Raw genomic sequence first — 17,753 nt, 5'->3', positions numbered from 1 at the left:
GAACCCAGGCCCAGCCAGGGCTGAGTTGCACTAACTGCGGATTTTAAGCAAACATTTCTTTCTGCATCTCTCTATTTCCTCATCCAGTTACGCTGGTGTAATAATTATACAAGGTAACTGTGAAAATCACTTAGCATAAAGCTTGTTGAATGGTAAATCTTAAATAATACTGGCAGCTTTTATTGTTAATATTAGGAGAAATGAGCTGAAACCCCTTTTTGAATAATCTGAATTCTGCATATATTAGATCATGCCCTGTTGCTAATGAATCCAAACAAATGTATTTAAATTGCTCCTCTCCACAATTTGGACCTGTTCTCTGCTATTTGTTTTCTGGAGAGTGACTCAAAAATTCAAGAAGTCTCCAGAGATGTCAAGACAAGAATACCAGATTTACTCATTCAGTTTCTTCTTTTCATAGGTATTTGAGCACCACAAAGAGTAGGGGAGGGGTGGCACAGTGAAAATATACAGAGACATTATTTTGATTTTGTGGCACTGGGCAAACAGGACCTTAATTTGCTTCTGACAGGCTCCCTGACTGTTGGTATCCATGTGCCTGGGGCTAACAAGTTGGTGGAGGAGTCAGGTACCAATATCACATGGAAAGGTTAAGAACATCAGTAGATTCTGGAATCAGCTGGATTTTAATCCCTACTCTTCCACGTATCCCCTTTTCTCATCTGTGATGTACTGGTAGCAATAGTGACCACTCACAGGGTTGTTCTGAAGATTAAATAAGATAATGCTTTCAGTGCTTTTAGCCTGGTACCCAGCACTTAGCAAACCCTCAACAAAATTAGATATTATTACTAATAACAGTAGTGTTACTATTTATGGAATTAATTATGTAAATTAAATTATGATAAACTGGATGAAGAATGGTAAAAGGAGTGAGCAATGAGTGATTCCAGAAGGACTTGGCCTAGTCTAAGGACTTGAGGAAGTTTCTGTGAAGAAAGAGCCTATAATCTGAGCCCTGAACAACCATTAATCCTCAAATAGTAAAGAGTAGAGGAAGCATTTCATAGACCAGCATAGAGCTTATTAGTTTGAGGAACTAAAAGAAATTGGAGATGTAGCATTTAAGTCAGGGAGAGAATAATTTAAATGATTACGGCCTGGGGAGGCTGATGGGGCCAGATTGACTGGGTTTGATAGGCCACAGTTTTGAATTTTTTTCATGAGTACTGAGGAGAAAACTTAAGGTTATTTACAGGTGGGATATAGAGAAAATTTCTTCTGTAACAAAGATCATCCTCGCTGCTTTGTGGACAATAGACAGCAGGGAATGGGGGCAGGATTCAAAGCAGGTCCAGCTGTCCACCAAGACATGATGGCAGCTCTGACTGGAGTGGTGGAATTGTTGATGGAGAGAAGTGGAGCTGTTTCCATGGTGGCTTGGCAGTTGAGTTAACAAGTTTGGGATACAAACATGAAAATGGAATGACACTGAAAATGTGAAATGGGCTTATTACAATTGGGTTTATTACAATTGGGTTTATTCTGTGGAACTTGAGAAAATGGAGCCAAGACCATGGAGTGGAGTTCCAAGGAGGCTCAGGTCAGTTTGTCATTAGAAGTGTGTGTCAGAATTGTAGATACCCAAGTGAGGCACACTGCTGGATGGATAATGAGTTCCCTATCACCAGAATGTTTAAGAGTATGAATGATCATTATTAGGGGACTCTAGATTAAATATTTGTTAGGATGCCTTTTTTTTTTTTTTAAGATTTTATTTATTTGAGAGAGAACACAAGAGAGAGTGATAATGAGCAGGGTTTGGAGTAGGGAGTGGCAGAGGAAGAGGGAGAAGCAGACTCCCCACTTAGCAGGGAACTCAACGTGGGGCTCAATTCCAAGACCCTGGGACCATGACCTGAGCCGAAGGCAGGCGCTTAACCAACTGAACCGCCGAGGCGCCCCTGTAAGGACACTTTCAATTCGAAATAACTAAGATGCCATAAGTAAGAACTAACAATTTTATTTTAATTTTATAACTGATTATACATGAAGATAACTATGCATTCTATAGCAGATGTGGTTTTCACTTAAGGTTATTCAAGACTCATTGTCTGGGTTCACATCACAAAGTTTTATCTTTAGAAAATTTGACATAAAATAAAATTCAGTCATGAATTTTATGCAATTACATATTTAATTTGCTTTGGATTTTTAATCTTTAAAAATTAATTTCCAAAAGAATAAGAAAGCAAATTTAATCTTCTATTTTCTTAGTTTCCTGTTGTCTTCAGAAAATCAATGCAAGAAATACATAAAGGCAAAAGTAGTTTTAATGGTCATTTATGACTCAGCAAAATGATAACATGATAGAGCCTTTGAAATGCAAGACAGCCATCGATGGGCAAGTTCACGAGACTCATTTTTAATTTCACACCTGCTGTTTCCAGTTACATGATCTTCTTGCTTGTTCTGCTTTTCCATCTTCTCATTTTCACCTTCTATACCCTGTCTTGAGTAGAGCGCATGCAGTTGTGTGTCTCACATGCAATCTTTCCTTTTTCTTGTTTGTTCATGTGGTGTATCAGCACATTCTGTCACTGGAACTTTTCTTTCCTAGCAGGCTTTTACACTGGGAGAATAACTTAGCAACCCTGAAGAGTCTGGGGGCAGAAAATAAATCCATTTTGTTGCTCTGCCCAGTACCAGCATTACTATTTTTACCTTCCAGTACCCTGTTCAGAGAATATTGCCTGTTTACTTTCTAAAAGAGAAGAACATTTCCTTTTATGCACAAAATCTTCCAATTGCCTTACATCTCTTTATCTGTGCCTGGTTGCAGAAGCGGTCTTGTGCTTTATTTCAGAGGCAGTTACGATGACTAGCACAGTTAATGTTTTCGGCTAGTTCTAAGGACAAGTGGGTCTTTACATTTTTCACCCAACCTTCAGTTCTTTGGTTTTCTCTTTTTAAAAAAATTTCCCCAAAGTAGATTTAACATGTTCCATTTTGTAAATTTATGGTGTACAGTGTTTCACTTCGATATATTTATATATTGTAATATGATTGCCAATGAAGCAATATTCATCACATTACATAATTATATTACAATATCATTGGCTGTATTAATTATTCAGTGCATTATATTTCCATTGTTTGTTTACGACTCATTACAAGTTTGTACCCTTAGACACCATCATTCTTATCCCCCCAATGCTCATGTCCTGGTAACCTGATTTGTTTTCTATTTTTTTTATAGGTCTGATTTTTCTAGATTCCATATAAGAGTTGTCATACAGTACTTGTCTTTCTCTGACTTACCTCACTTAACACAATGTGCTGGAGTTCCATGTATGTTGTCAAAAATGGGAATCTATCTTCCTTTCTCCTGGCTGGTAATATCCCCTTATATATATGTGCCACCTCTTTTTTATTCATTCATATGAGAATGGGTATTTGGGTTTCCATATCTTGGCTGTTGTGTATAATGCTGCGATAAACATGGGAATGCAGATACCTCATTAAAATTCTGTTTTCTTTGCTGTTGGGTGTATCCCAGAAGCAGAATTGCTGGGTCATATGGTAGATGTATTTTTTAATATTTTAAAGGAATCTCCGTATTGGTTTTCATAGTGGTTGGAGCAGTTTACATTCTCACTAGCAATGTGTGTAGATCCGCTTTTCACCATATCTTCACGATCATCTGTTATCTCTTTTCCTTTTGATGATAGCCATCCTAACAGGTGTAAGGTGATAGTTCATTGTGGTTTTTACTTGCATCTTTTTTTTTTTTTTAAGATTTATTTATTTGAGAGAGAGAGCGGGCTTAAGAGAGAGGGAGAGAGAATCTGAGGCAAACTCCACGCACAGTGCTGAGACCAACGCAGGGCTTGATCTCGTGACCGTGACATCACGACCTGAGCCAAGAACAAGAGTCAGCTACTTAACCAGCAGCCACTTATGTGCCCCTGTTTGCATCATCTTGATGATTAGTGATGTTGAGCATCTTTCCATGTGCCTTTTGGCCATTTTGAAGTCCCCTTTGGAAAAATATCTATATATCTATTTTGTTTGGCCCATTTTTAATCAAATTATTTGTTTAAGTGTTACTAAATTGTGTTTAGTTCTTTATGTGTTTTGGATAGTAACCCCTGCTCTGATATGTGGTTTGTAAAAATTTTCTCTGCTCCATAGGCTGCTGTTTCATTTTGTGAACTGAGTAGCAAAAGCTGTGCCGAAGCTTTTGAGTTTGATGTAGTCCCATTTGTTGTTTCTTTCTTTCGTTGTTTGTGCTTTTGGCATCACGTATCACGTTCAAAAACTCATTGCCAAGACCAATATCAGGAAGCTTCTTCCTCCCCTTTCTTCTTTCAAGATTATTATTATTATTTTTTAATTTACTTGACAGAGATCACAAGTAGGCAGAGAGGCAGGCAGAGGGGCGGGTGGGGAAGCAGGCTTTCCACTGAGCAGAGAGCTGGATGTGGGGCTGGATCCCAGGACCCTGAGACCCGAGCGGAAGGCAGAGGGTTTAACCCACTGAGCCAAGAGTTTTATGATATCAAGTCTTAGGTTTAAGTCTCTGATGGATTTTGAGTTAATTTTTGTGGGTAGTGTGAGACAGGGGCCACTTGCTTTGTTTTGCATATACTTCAGTTTTCCCAGCTCCGTTTGTTGAAGAGACTGTCTTTCCCCCAGTGGTTGTTCTTCTTTTCATTGTCAAATATTCATTGACTGGATATGCTGGGATTTAGTTTTGGGCCCTCTATGCCCTTCCATTGGTCTATGGATCTGCTTTTGTGCCAGTACCATAGTGTTTTTATTAGTATGGTTTTGTAGTATAGTTTAAAATCAGGAAGTGTGATAGCTCCAGCTTTAGTCTTTTTTTCTCAGGATTGCTTTGGCTATTCAGGGTCCTTTGTGGTTCCACACAAATATTAGGATTGTTTCTACTATTTCTGTGAAGAATGTCTTTGGTATTTTTATGGGAATTGCATTAAGTCTGTAGATCCTTTGAAATCTACAGAGAGATCCTTTGAGAGATCCTTATTTCTTTATTTCGTTCTAGTTAAGACTTTTCCAATTCTATACTGAATAGGAATGATGAGAGTAGGGAACCTTGTCTTGCTCGTGATCTCAGAGGAAACACTTTCAATTTTTCTCCATTCAGTATAATGTGACCTGTGGGTTTGTCATATTTCGACTTTTTCATGTTGAGATATGTTCCTTCTAACCCAATCTGTAAAGGGTTTTTTTTTTTTTTATCATAAAGGGATTTTGTATTTTGTCAAATATTTTTTCTGTATGTATTGAGATGATCATATAGTTTTAATTTCTCATTTTACTGATGTGACAGATTACATGTTTGTGTGTGTTGACTCCTCCTATAGCCCAGGGATAAATCCCACTTGGTTATAGTGCTTAATCCTTTTAATGCATTCTTGAATTTTGTTTCCTAATATTTGGTTGAGAATTTTGCATCTATATTGATCAGGACTATTTGTTTGTAATTTTCTCTTCTCGTGGTGTCTTTATCTGGTTTTGGTATCAAGACAATGCTGGTTTTGTAAATGAGTTTGGAAGTGTTCCCTTCTCCTCAATATTTTTAAAGAGTCTTGTGAGAACTGGTGTTAATTCATCTTTGAATGTTTGGTAGAATTAACCAGTGAAGCTCTCTGGCCTTGGAGTGTCCTGTGTTGAGAGTTCTACTGACTCAATCTCTTGAGTCACGATTGGTGTGTCCAGATTTTCTATTTTTCCTGATTCAGTCTTGGTAGATTGTGTGTCTCTAGAGACACACAATTTTATCAATTTCTTGTCTATATTTTTGTAGTATCAGCTGTGATGCCTCCTTTTTCATTTCTAAATTTGAGTCTTCTCTCTTTTTCCTTAGCTTATCTAAAGATTTGTCCATTTGTTTTTTCAAAGCACCAGCTTTTAGTTCATTGATTCTTCCTATTGCTTTTCTGGACTTTACTTAATTTACTTAATTTATTTATACACTGTTATTATTTCCTTCTCTCTCCTAATTTTGAGTTTAATTTGTTTCTCTCTTTCTAGTTCATTGAGGTCTAAAGTTAGGTTGTTTATTATTATTGTTTATTTGAGATCTTTCTAATTTCTGAATATATGTGTTTATTGCTATGGGCTCTTAGAACAGCTTTTGCTGCAGCCCACAAAATTTGATATGTTACATTTTCCATTTTTTATTTGTTTCAAGGAATTTTTTACTTCCCTACTGATTTTTTCTTTGACCCATAAGCTATTTAGAAATGCATTGTTTAGTTTCCACAAATTTAAACTCTTCTTACTTTCCTTTTGTTGATTTCTAATTTCACATCATTGTAGTAGAGAAGATAGTTGGTATGATGTCAGTCTTCTTAAATATGCTGAAATTAGTTTCATGGACTCTCATGTGATCTGTTCTGGAAAATATTCCATGAGTGCTTAAGAAAAATGTGTATTCTGCTGCTATTGGATAGAATGTTTTATAGATAGATAGATAGAGATAAATAGATAGATATAGATAGATAGATAGAGATAGAATGTTTGATATAATATATATATATATATATATATATATATATATATATATATATCAGTTCATTTGTTTTGAAGTGTTGTTAATTCCAGTGTTTCTTTGATGATTTTTTTGTCTGGGTGACCTATCCATTGCTGATAGGGTCCTGAAGCCCTCCACTATTCTGTATTGTTTTTTTCTCCTCTAAGATCTGTTAGTATTTGCTTGGGGTGCCTGGGGGGCTCAGTCGTTAAACATCTGCCTTTGGCTCATGTCATGATCCCAGGTCCTGGGATCTAGCCCCATGCTGGGCTTCCTGCTATTGGGGGGGAGCCTGCTTGTCCCTCTCCCATTCCACCTGCTGTGTTCCCTCTCTCGCTGTGTCTCTCTCTGTCAAATACATAAATAAAACCTTTTAAAAAAAGGAATTTCTCTGAAATATCTAAGCAGGGATGTATTTCAGAGAATTGAGGCTAAATTAGAACTTATTGAAAGAGATGTTCCTGGAAAAGTTTGTGGCCAAATATTTGGGCTGTATCTTTTGCGACAGATAAATTCTTTTTTTTTTTTTTAAGATTTTATTTATCCATTTGACAGAAAGAGATCACAAGTAGAGAGAGAGGCAGGCAGAGAGAGGAAGGGAAGCAGGCTCCCCACTGAGCAGAGAGTCTGATGTAGGGCTTGATCCCAGTATCCTGAAATCATGAATTGAGCCGAAAGCAGAGGCTTTAACCCACTGAGCCACCCAGGCGCTCCCCATGGGACAGATAAATTCTTAGATGTTAGCCCAAGTTCATTCATTCATTCATTCATTTGCTGAGTACCTATAGGACACAGAGTCCATTTCACATGTTGAAGAATCACGGTGAAGGGGACATATGTCTGTCCTCTCAAGAAATTTCTGGTTTCTAGTGGTGAAATGGATCATTGCAATACAATATTATAGTAGTTTAAGGACTTAAATGTAATGAGGATATACAAAAAAGGGTTGATAAGTCATTTGATAAGTCATTTGAGGTTGATTAGTCTTCCTAATGGAGACTTGGAAAAAAGTAGATTTTTGGCAAGCAGATAGGGAAGGGATCTGGAAAAGGGCAGATATTATTGGCAAATGCTAATATTATCTTTAATCAGTTTAAATATCTGCAGACTAAGACTTTAGTCCATTGCACTAATGAAAGGCTTAGTTGCTGGTTGTGGTTGTTTTTTTCCCCCTCCCATGGCAGTCATAACCAATGCTAGGTCAACCAACCATTTTTATCAGCTTTAATTACTTTTGCTAATTAAGTGAGGGTAGATGAAGAAACCCATTTAATTAGAAGGTGAAATTCAACATTTTAGCTTCTTTCATGATTGTGAACTAAAATAATAAATTTGAATACAAATATGTCACTGGCACAGACGTTCAGCTTCATGTGCTATGACCAATGCTCAGGGCTCCCATACTCAAAACAGTCATGTGCTTAGGGGTTAAGATTCTGTACTCAAAGTCATGAAATTCTTATATTTTGTGTTTTGCAAATGAAGTCTGATGATACAAGAAGCATGCATGTTTGGAGCTTGGAAGTCTCAGTTACTGTGAAGTCCCTTCAACTTCTTACCTCTCTGACATAGATTCTCAACCATCTGCTCCTGGCCCCGTGGCCCCTGCCTGGCCTCCAGCTCCATCTCCCTGACCCTGTCCCATCATTGCTACTGTTCTCTCGCTGGTATGGTGATTGGGTCTGTCACCAGGGAAGGCCTGTGTTCCATCTTTACTGTCCTCCCTATGGGTTTGTGAATGCAGACAAGGAGAGAATCAGGGTGCAGTATGTATCCTGCTGAATCTTGAGGTGAAGCAAAAAGGAAGCCATCTTTAACCAGGCTGGTAGCACCAGGGTGCACTCAGTGGGGGGCTTAGTGGGGCCTCTTGCCCACCTCCAGTCCAGGTACCAAGAGTATCATGATGGCAAGGAGTTTGCAATCACTTGGGAGGCTCCTGTCTACCATGATTTAGGACACTGGTCTATGGGAGGGGAGACTGACTTCCTCACTCTGGGCTGGAGCCCCACACTTTTATTTTCTACTGGGCACCCCCAAAATTATGTAGCTGGCCTTGTCTTTCTTTGTTATAAATGCATAGACTGAACTTCATTAAATATGAATTCAGCAGATGGGTAAGTACTTCTCATAACCATAGTGCAAGCCCACTGCCTTAGAGAGAAATAACGTAAAGATTAAGCATGAGATGATAATGTCTAAGATATGTATATTTTACTCATAATCAAGTAAAAAGCAAAGAGTAATCAGCAAATTAGCAAGTTAGAGTCTTATTTTGACTTCTGTGATGAATAGTTCTCAAATCTTTCCTGGAGACGTCAGTGTAGGTGAAAGTTGTGTGAACTATAGGTCACTAAGTCAAATACAAAAAGTGAAAATTAGATCTTTTTTTCAAAGTCCAAATAAGTTCAAGTTCATTAAGAAGCAACATGACTTCAGTGAAGTTAGAGATTTTGAATTTGAAAAATAGACAAAATATCGCTGTGCCTGGGTGGCTCCGCTGGTTAAGCATCTGTCTTCAGCTCAGGTCACGATCCCGGGGTCCTGGAGTCAAGCCCTGTGTGCAACTCTCTGCTCAGTGAGGAGTCTGCTTCTCTTTCCCTCTGCTCCCCTCCTCCGCTTGTGCACATGCGCTCTCTTTCTCCCATTCTCTCATGGGTGAGCTCTTGCTCTTTCAAATAAGTAAAATCTAAAAAAAAATAATAAATTTTAGAAATAGACAAAATATTATAGCAAATGCCTGAAGTACTTAAAACATGCTAACAATGATCTTGGTAATTGATCCCATTGTGTCTAGAATAGCTTTCTATTAGTATTTACTTGGACAATAAATAATGTTCCCTCTAGTAAGCTGATTGCCATTTCCTACCTCCAAATCACAGAAAATATTAGCATGAAACGTGTCCAATTAGTTACTTTAAAAAATTATTACAGGGGCACCTGGGTGGCTCAGTGGTTTAAAGCCTCTGCCTTCGGCTCAGGTCATGATCCCAGGGTCCGGGGATCGAGCCCCGCGTCGGGCTCTCTGCTCAACAGGGAGCCTGCTTCCTTTTCTCTCTCTCTGCCTCTCTGCCTCCCTGTGATTTCTGTCTGTCAAAATAAATAAAATCTTAAAAAAAATTATTACAAACATCTTAAACATTTAAGTAACTGCATTGCATTTTATTTTTATGACTCAGGTTTTGTAAGACACACACTAATCAAGTTGGGTTGATATTGCTGCTACCCAGCTAGTAAAGGCCAACGAGTCGTGACTCTCTAGGAACCTACCTTCCATTTGGTGTATCAGGGCCTACATTCTTGGGATCCCTTTTTGTCTCACTGACCAATGGCTTGGCAGTGATTATAGAAAATCACGAGTTCACATGGGAAAAGATGACTATATCCACCTGTCCTGAGATCTGAGGAGTGGCTTCATGCTCAGCCAGTAGCCCTTGCCTGATATCCCAGCTGCAAAGAGAACAGTGCTGCCTCCCTCTGCTTCCCAAACTTCCCAAATACTTTTTGAGAAGTCTTGGATTCCAAGCTATGCTTGATGTCCATCTTATCCCAGGAGTTTTGGGTGTGAACACCACGGTGGACACACAGTGGGGGGTTTAACCTTGATCTTCCTCACCCATGGCTTGGTCCTGACATTGACCAGAGTGCTGTAATCAGCTTGTCCTCTCGTAGGTGCCTCACTCCTGATGCAGAAGCCCGCCCAGATATTGTAGAAGTCAGCTCGATGATATCAGACGTCATGATGAAGTATTTAGACAATTTGTCTACATCCCAGCTGGCTTTGGAGAAGAAGCTGGAACGGGAACGGAAGCGTACACAGAGGTACTTTATGGAAGCCAACCGGAATGCTGTCACATGTCACCATGAGCTGGCTCTGTTATGTCATGTAAGTGCACAGCTGTCAGTGTCTTCACGATGTACTCCATTATAAGGTCACCTGCAGTGGTTCAGGCTTGTCTTAAGGAAGGATTATCTTAAGTTAGGAAAATATTAATTGCTACATGCAGTATTTCACCATTATATAGTTCCATATTTGCATTCCTTTCTAGACCTTATAATTAAAATTAAAGTCAATATAAATGGCTTTCCAATGAGCCACCCCTCATTTATTGTATATTGCATAACTGGCAGCATCAAATAGATCCCTTCGCAATTCTGTTAAGTTTATGTTATGCTCTTTGTGTAGATAGCAGTGAATACATAGATTTTATTTCTTCAGAAATCTGATTTGGGGAATATGGATGAAAATGTTATGTGTTAATTCAGAGAAGAAATAATAATTGCCTTAACATTTTTTTCATTTTAGTCTAGTTGTTTTTATCACTATTTGTGGTGGTAATAATGCTGCCATGCTTCAAATAAGAATATGTCCTTCAATTTTTCTTGCCAATAACCTTTAAATTATTTTGATATTTAAGTTTATTTCTAAGCAGAGCTTGAAAAAGGGAAAAGCTACAAATATCCACCTATGTGAGTGACCATGTCAGTGATGCTCTTGTTGCTGTCTCTTGTTTTCCCCCATGTGCTTTTGTTGTATCATGACCCATGATCCATTCTTTGCTCATACTCTGGGCTCCCCCAAGTGGGGATCTAGTCAGGGACCCTTCAACCTGGTACATATTCTTTTCTTCCCTCTTGGGCATGGGATCTAAGGAAATGGAAATAGGGCCGTAACATCCATTCTTAATCAAGGTACTTGGTCATCAAATTCCTTTCCAGGACCCTAAAGCCTTATTCTACCTCAGCTGGGAAAATAATATGAAGAGTTCATTTTAAAGAAGAGACAGCTGTAATTTCTTTTCCTTCCTTCCTTCCTCCTATCCTCCCTCCCTTTCTCTGATTTCTTGGATAACAACTTCCCATCAAACTCGTTTCTATTAAAAGGAAAGCACTACTGTGCGGTGTGCTTGTCCTGACATTCTTGGAATCTGGAAGTTGAAGATTCAGTGTCGTTTTCTTTTTGGGGTGGGGGGGTACTCATCTTTATTGCCTTGCTGAGCCCAACTGTAATTTCATAGAACAATACTTGGTGATTATCTAAGGCCTTGGTTTATGTTTAGGAGCATATAACTTGGAGTTATAGCTCTTGCTGAACACAGTTAAATCGTATATACAGCCAGTTAAAGCTCACTTTTCTTGTTATTTTACCACCTGACTTCGTAAAAAGTAGGCAGCTATGAGAAACACACCATTCTATGCATGTCATGTTGCATTCAGAGTACAGTGTTCCCGGGAAACTGAAATGCGAGAGATTTAGCCATTTCTATATATCTTAAGTATTTGAGGCCTTCTATTAAGTTCTGCACTGCAAAGCTACTTAGCCAATTTCCAGTTGGATATAAAAGAGTCAGTTTATATTAGATTCTCTTAGCTGATGTGGGGATGGGTGGAGTTAGTTTAAAATCTAACCACAAAAATTCTCTTATCTTTAGCAAAACACCTTGAGAATGACTGTTTTATTTATTTATTTACTGTTCAGCTTTTTTTTTTTTTTTAAACTATTACTGTGGAAAATTTCATGCATTTACAGAAATAAAAATTGTGCTTCATGTACCACCCCCCCAGCTTCAAGAATTTGCTACTTTGGGCCAATCACATACTGTTTCAATGCCCACCCATTACCCACTCCCTGCCCTCCATAGGTTATTTTGAAACAAACCCAAACCACTCTATCATGTCATCCATCAATATTTCAGTACGTATTTGGAGAGCCATTTTAACTGTAGAAATCCAGCTCTCAGGCCATGACTGGGTTAAACAAAGGGAGATACCTGTAGTCGAGGCAGTTTCGAGGTTCTAGAGGTTCTGTACTCATCTGTAAATTAGGGGGAACATACTACCTATCACAAGACACAAGGATTAAGTAAGTTTTTGTGTTTGAATAAACTGTACAAATGAAAAAGTGGCACAGAATTATAAGATAGTACCAGTTATATAAAGTAAGCAATGATTATGTTAAAAAAATAATTGTTGATGCAACTTGCTAATCCAGTATTATCTGGTCCATTAGTGCCAAATCCACATGTGGTTTTCATGCAATTAATAAGTATGTATTGAGCATGTGTTACCAGCCAGCTTTGATGCCCTCATGGAGCATTCAGTCTCATAGGGACCATAGAGAAGTGCTTTGCCTCTTAGCAGTTTATATTACTACGTTTAAAGAGCAATCAGATATCCTCTCCTTTGGCACTATTTTATGTATACTGATCATTTTTCATCTCTGGATTAATAAAATGTTAGTTAAAAGGAAAAGTGCAGCTTTATTAAAGAACTGAGAAGGAAATATGATTACATTTAATCAAAAGACAGCATGCAATTAATTGGCATTATCCTTGCTAAGTACCAAGTATTTCTTTTTAAAAACATACATCGACACCATTGCTGATGGAAAAATTATACGTATAAAATTTTATGTTTCTTTTTTTCTTAAGTCTTGTTATAGTATCATGATTATTTCATTTCAAATATGGTGTAATGTCTCCCAGAGCAGTTAATATCAACAATACAATTACACAATCCAATGATAAGCAATAATTAAAGGAAAGGGAAATTAGTGGGTACCTTATGTAAAACTTTATGAATTATCAGCACTGATAAGGAGAGCCATTGTGAATTGCTGGAATTTTGCAAATTAAGGGGTGAGCAAGCAATTGATAAGAAACGTTAAGGACTCCTGTGTCATGGGGTGTATGCTACTAACTTTTTGACATATTAGCTTATTATCAATTATGGCAATAGTCTAGTAAAGACAGGTATTAATATATATTTTAAGAGGACACAGAAATCTTCACTAATAAAGTTCATGCCTGTGTACTGTGGTTTAGACCCTAAGAAAGAGAAGAAAATTTTCTTTCCGAAGAACATTAAGCTGTCTAATTTTTATAATTCAAAATAAAGATCATGAGGAGAGCAGAGTCAAGAATAAAATCTAAGGGTGCTGGGTGGCTCAGTCGGTTAAGCATCTGCCTTCAGCTCAGGTCATGATCCCACGGTCCTGGGATCAAACCCCGAGTCAGGCTCCCTGCTCAGTGGGGAGTCTGCTTCTCCCTCTCCCTCTGCTCTTCTACCTGCTCGTACTTGCTTTCGTTCTGTCTCTCTCAAATAAATAAATAAATAATATTTTTTTTTAAAAAGAATAAAACCAAGCAGAGAAAAATAAGGTGTAATTTTTACTTAAATATGTTATAATAAAAGTCTATTGTGCTGCAGAGGGTACTGTGACATTTTAGTAATCAAAATCATGATTGGCATTTTAGCATTATGTGCAACATGTTAAATACACAGAAGAGCTGCCCTTTGGTTGTCATCTGTATCCCAGACAGAAAAATCAGTTTGCAGACAATTCTAAACCGCATGCTGCTTAGATCCTCACCAGCAAATGCAAGGATGAGTGTTAAAACCCAACCTGAAAAATGTGGGTAATCAATAGAAAACTCCAATTTCATTCAGATTAGTGGGATTTTGTGGATCCAACTGTAAGCTAATATTAACATTTGTAAATAACGCATATTTCTACATGTACAAATGGAGCGGAGTTGAATGTGCCAGGGAGACGGATGGGTAATCAGTGAAAGAAGCAAGTTCTTGAAGGGTGAGTTTTGCAGGGTTTCCCACTTCTCTTCCAGTGATATTTGACAGGTACTATTATCTTCACCATCTCTGTTTTAAAGCTACATGATTGTTTCTTTCTACCAGTAGAATGAGTTTTTTCAGCCTGGAGAACTTTCACATCCATAAGACTAACAGGGAACAAAACAAAAAGAAAAATTGAAAATACTTGCAGTTTATAATTAATAAAAGAACAAAGATTTGTTGAATATCCTCTGAATGTAAGACATGGTGCTTGCTATTGTGAAGGTTACAAAAGATTATAAGGAGTGATTGCAGTGGTGAAGTGACTTATACAGTCTACCTGGGAAGCCAAGACATATATGCAGGAGGAAATCTTGGTAAATACCAAATGATATCTCTGGCTGATATAGTTTAGGGAGGCTCCCAAAACAAGTGGTGTAAGTTTTGGCCTTGAAGTAGGTAAGAAAGTCACTCCTGCATGGAAAAGAATAGCAAAATTGCATGAGCTCCCGATATACCAGCCTAGCACACTTAGGACTACTAATCACATTTTAGAAATGGTATTGTTTTATGCTTTAACTTAAAAGGCAAGGAAATGGAAACCAAGAGAAGAGACTTTTCCAAGGTCACTAAACTAGTTTTCTGGTTTCAGAACTTGGACTGAGAGTTGGATCTCCTGGTTTATAATGCATATTTTGATATGTATAGTTTGGAAAGTCTGGAAAAGTAGGCTGGTGCTAGATGGCAGAAGTTTGTGGAATACCTAGTCATGGTATTCATACCTCATGTTTGGATTTGAACCTGGGTAATGTGGACTGAAACCTTATATTTCTCCAGAGTAATTAACAACCAAATTATCAAATTAAAGCGTAATTCTTCCTTATGATTCATATTTCCTTCTTGAATTTTTTCCCCTGTGGTTTCAACCACATCCCCCTGTCCTGATTTCTATCTTACATCTCTGAACACTCTTTTCTTATTCTCTCTTCCGACCCTGTACTCTTAAGCTTTGATGTTCTGCTTCTCTTCTTGCTCTTCTCTTGAGTGAGCTCTGGCCAGTTTCATGGTTTTTCGTTTCATATGAATTTGGGTAAAAATTGCTTGTGTAAAATGGGAATTTTATCTTCCATAATCATATATCATTTTGTTTTGGACTCCTGTTCCTGCTGATAGCAGAAAATGTGGATATAGGCATGAGCACTTATATCAGCTATTTTGGTCTAAAAGTTTCTCTCCCATTTCAAGGGCTCTCCTCTCCATCTCTGTCTCCCAAGATGGCAGCTGAATACGGGAGGAAGCCTAGGTATCTTCACGCCACTGGGAAGGGTTTCTATGTGTTATTGCCTTCTTCTTTTGGCCTCCATTGACTTCAGATGAGGTGACCCTATCCCTGTGGCTTTGGGGGACTTACTGTGGGATCCCTGGTTTAGCTGTCTTCTCTGTGCTCCCTCCATGAAGTGATAACCTGGTGGACTCACCAGTGAGCGCTATATCCATTTTCTACATTCCCATTGTGGCACATGGGAGCTTTGGACTCCCACCTATGCCGCATAGTCCACAGGGAACTAACTGGGAGTGGGGGCACAATATCAGCCCTACCTTATCTATTCAACAAATATTTATTGAGTACCTATTAGGTGTCAGGTACTATTCTAGGTACAGGGGATACCACAGTGAACACAGTGTTTCTACCCTCACGGGCCTTGTACTAAATGCTCATATTAGCCAAATAGTATATAGTGTCGTGATGGTCACGAAGCTTCTCTGGAACTTTCAGTCTGTTCTGGCTGAACCTGACTTGTTCCCTCAAACCCTCTGCTCTGCTTCACTCACAAGGTTCACCTCTGCTGGAGAGGATGTGAGGAGGAAAAACAAAGATTTTTGAACTTGCTTTCTTATCTTCTATCCTTCTCTCTGGCTCCTTCTTTGAACTTCAGAAAGACTTCCCAGTTCCCCATCTACACACTAGAAACTGCCCTTCTACCACATCCTCCTCTTGCCCAGGTGTTCTTCATTCAGGACTAGGACTTTCCTTGGGTTTATAGGCCCCAGCCTTCTGGTCTGGTCTCAACAGTATAAGCATTCGGGGAGGAAAAGTACACAGTGTTTTCTAAGAAGGCCAAATACACTGGGATGTGTTTTACAGCACATCCATTTTCTGAAGGCCTCCAAAACTATGTGTCTGATCCCAGCCTTTCCCTCATGACGGACCTAAATTTTGAGCTGGACATTTACCCATGTGTCTAATAGGCACCTCATGCTCAGCAAGTCCCACAGTGAATGGATTCTCTTTCCTTAACCCAGTCATGTTCTACACCTCATCACCTTAATTTAAACCTGGACATCTTCAATTCATTCTCTCTCAAATCCTACATCCGTTTCATTAGCAATCTTTTACCAGTCCTACTTTTGAAATGCCTGACAAATCCATCTTAACCTTCCAGCTCTCATTCTCATTGTCTCACGTTGGGTCATTGCAATATCCAACTTTCTTGTCTCTCTAGCCTCCCCTCAACCCTAGCAGTGATTCAGTGTACCACCTCTGCACTGTCTACAAGGTCCTCAGAAACCGTATGCATGTGGAGGGAGAGCCATTTTGTTTATCACAATGACGTTGACTGCTACTGGCACTTAAGGGGAGGCAGCCAGGGCTGCTAATATTATGCCGTGTACAGAACAGTCCTACACAGAATGTATAAAATGGAACCAGTAGAAGGTACATATGAAGAGTTTTATTAGAAGGAATTATCTTATATAATTGTGGGGGCTGGCTAGGTAATAGGGTAGGCTGGCAGGAAGGGCAGGTTGAAACTTAAGGACATGGGCTGAACCTGCTGTCCACAGATAGAGTTTCTTTTTCATCTCAAAGAAGGCTGAGCTTTAAAGACCTTCCAAATGATCGAATCCATTCTACTCAGGTTACCTAGAACCAGCTCCCTCCCTTAATCATCCCCTATGTGCCTACCAAGGTGATCTTTCAAAAATCACATCTGATCTTGATAAATCATCTCATGCTTAAGATGATGAGTAAATGTTCCCATAGTGAGTGTAAATTACAAAAGGGAAGATTTCTGTGATAGTCTCATGTTGTCAAACTACTGAAATATGGCGCACATAATTATTATCCTAAATTCCATCTACCTTGGGGCTGGGGGAAGCAGCTAGTAGAGTACTTGTCCACAAGGATTATTATCTAAATCCACCAACCCTTTATAATTTCACTTAAAGAAAAGGAATTCTTCTTGTAGTTTTCTAATACAATCTGTATATGTTCCTGGCAAACTTTATTGACAGGCATTTGATATTAATCCTAAATTCTCAAATATCTTTAAAGTGGACCACATAGGAATTGAGCAAATATGCAACTACCTGATTCTCATTTTCTTAGTGCAAATTTAAAAAACTGTTGTGCTGTTTATTTATCTGAGCTGTTTTATTTTTATTATACCATATGTCATTTACAATTTCTGAGCATGCCACTAAAGGCATGTGTCTGCAATCCTCTGCTAAGAGATTAAATTAAGCCATGTAGAAAATGATGTATTTTAAAGGGACAATATATTTGTGAACATCTTTGCTTTTATTGTCTGGTTAATTGTTGACTGAATTTCCCCCAAGGCTGTGAAAATGCAACAAATAATGATGCAGTGAAAGAAGTATC

The 17,753-nt window shown here is 38.5% G+C and overlaps 1 protein-coding gene across 10 annotated transcripts in view; it reads left to right on the top strand.

Annotated features, from left to right (window-relative positions):
- The window catches only part of NEK10 (NIMA related kinase 10), a 238,958-nt gene that overhangs the window by 145,296 nt on the left and 75,909 nt on the right, over positions 1–17,753 (top strand). For 9 of the 10 annotated variants that reach the window (XM_013057173.2, XM_004754326.3, XM_004754325.3 and 6 more), the window contains one exon: positions 10,193–10,406. In XM_013057173.2, the coding sequence (XP_012912627.1) occupies positions 10,193–10,406 (214 nt within the window). Of the gene's footprint in view, positions 1–10,192; positions 10,407–17,753 lie in introns of those variants that run through there. The other variant, XR_006609259.1, reaches the window with a different exon arrangement.

This window comes from Mustela putorius, unplaced genomic scaffold, assembly GCF_011764305.1.
Source record: "Mustela putorius furo isolate JIRA1106 unplaced genomic scaffold, ASM1176430v1.1 tig00003834_pilon_pilon_pilon, whole genome shotgun sequence".
Lineage (NCBI taxonomy): Eukaryota > Metazoa > Chordata > Mammalia > Carnivora > Mustelidae > Mustela > Mustela putorius.
This window is presented reverse-complemented; position numbering and strand designations above follow the sequence as displayed.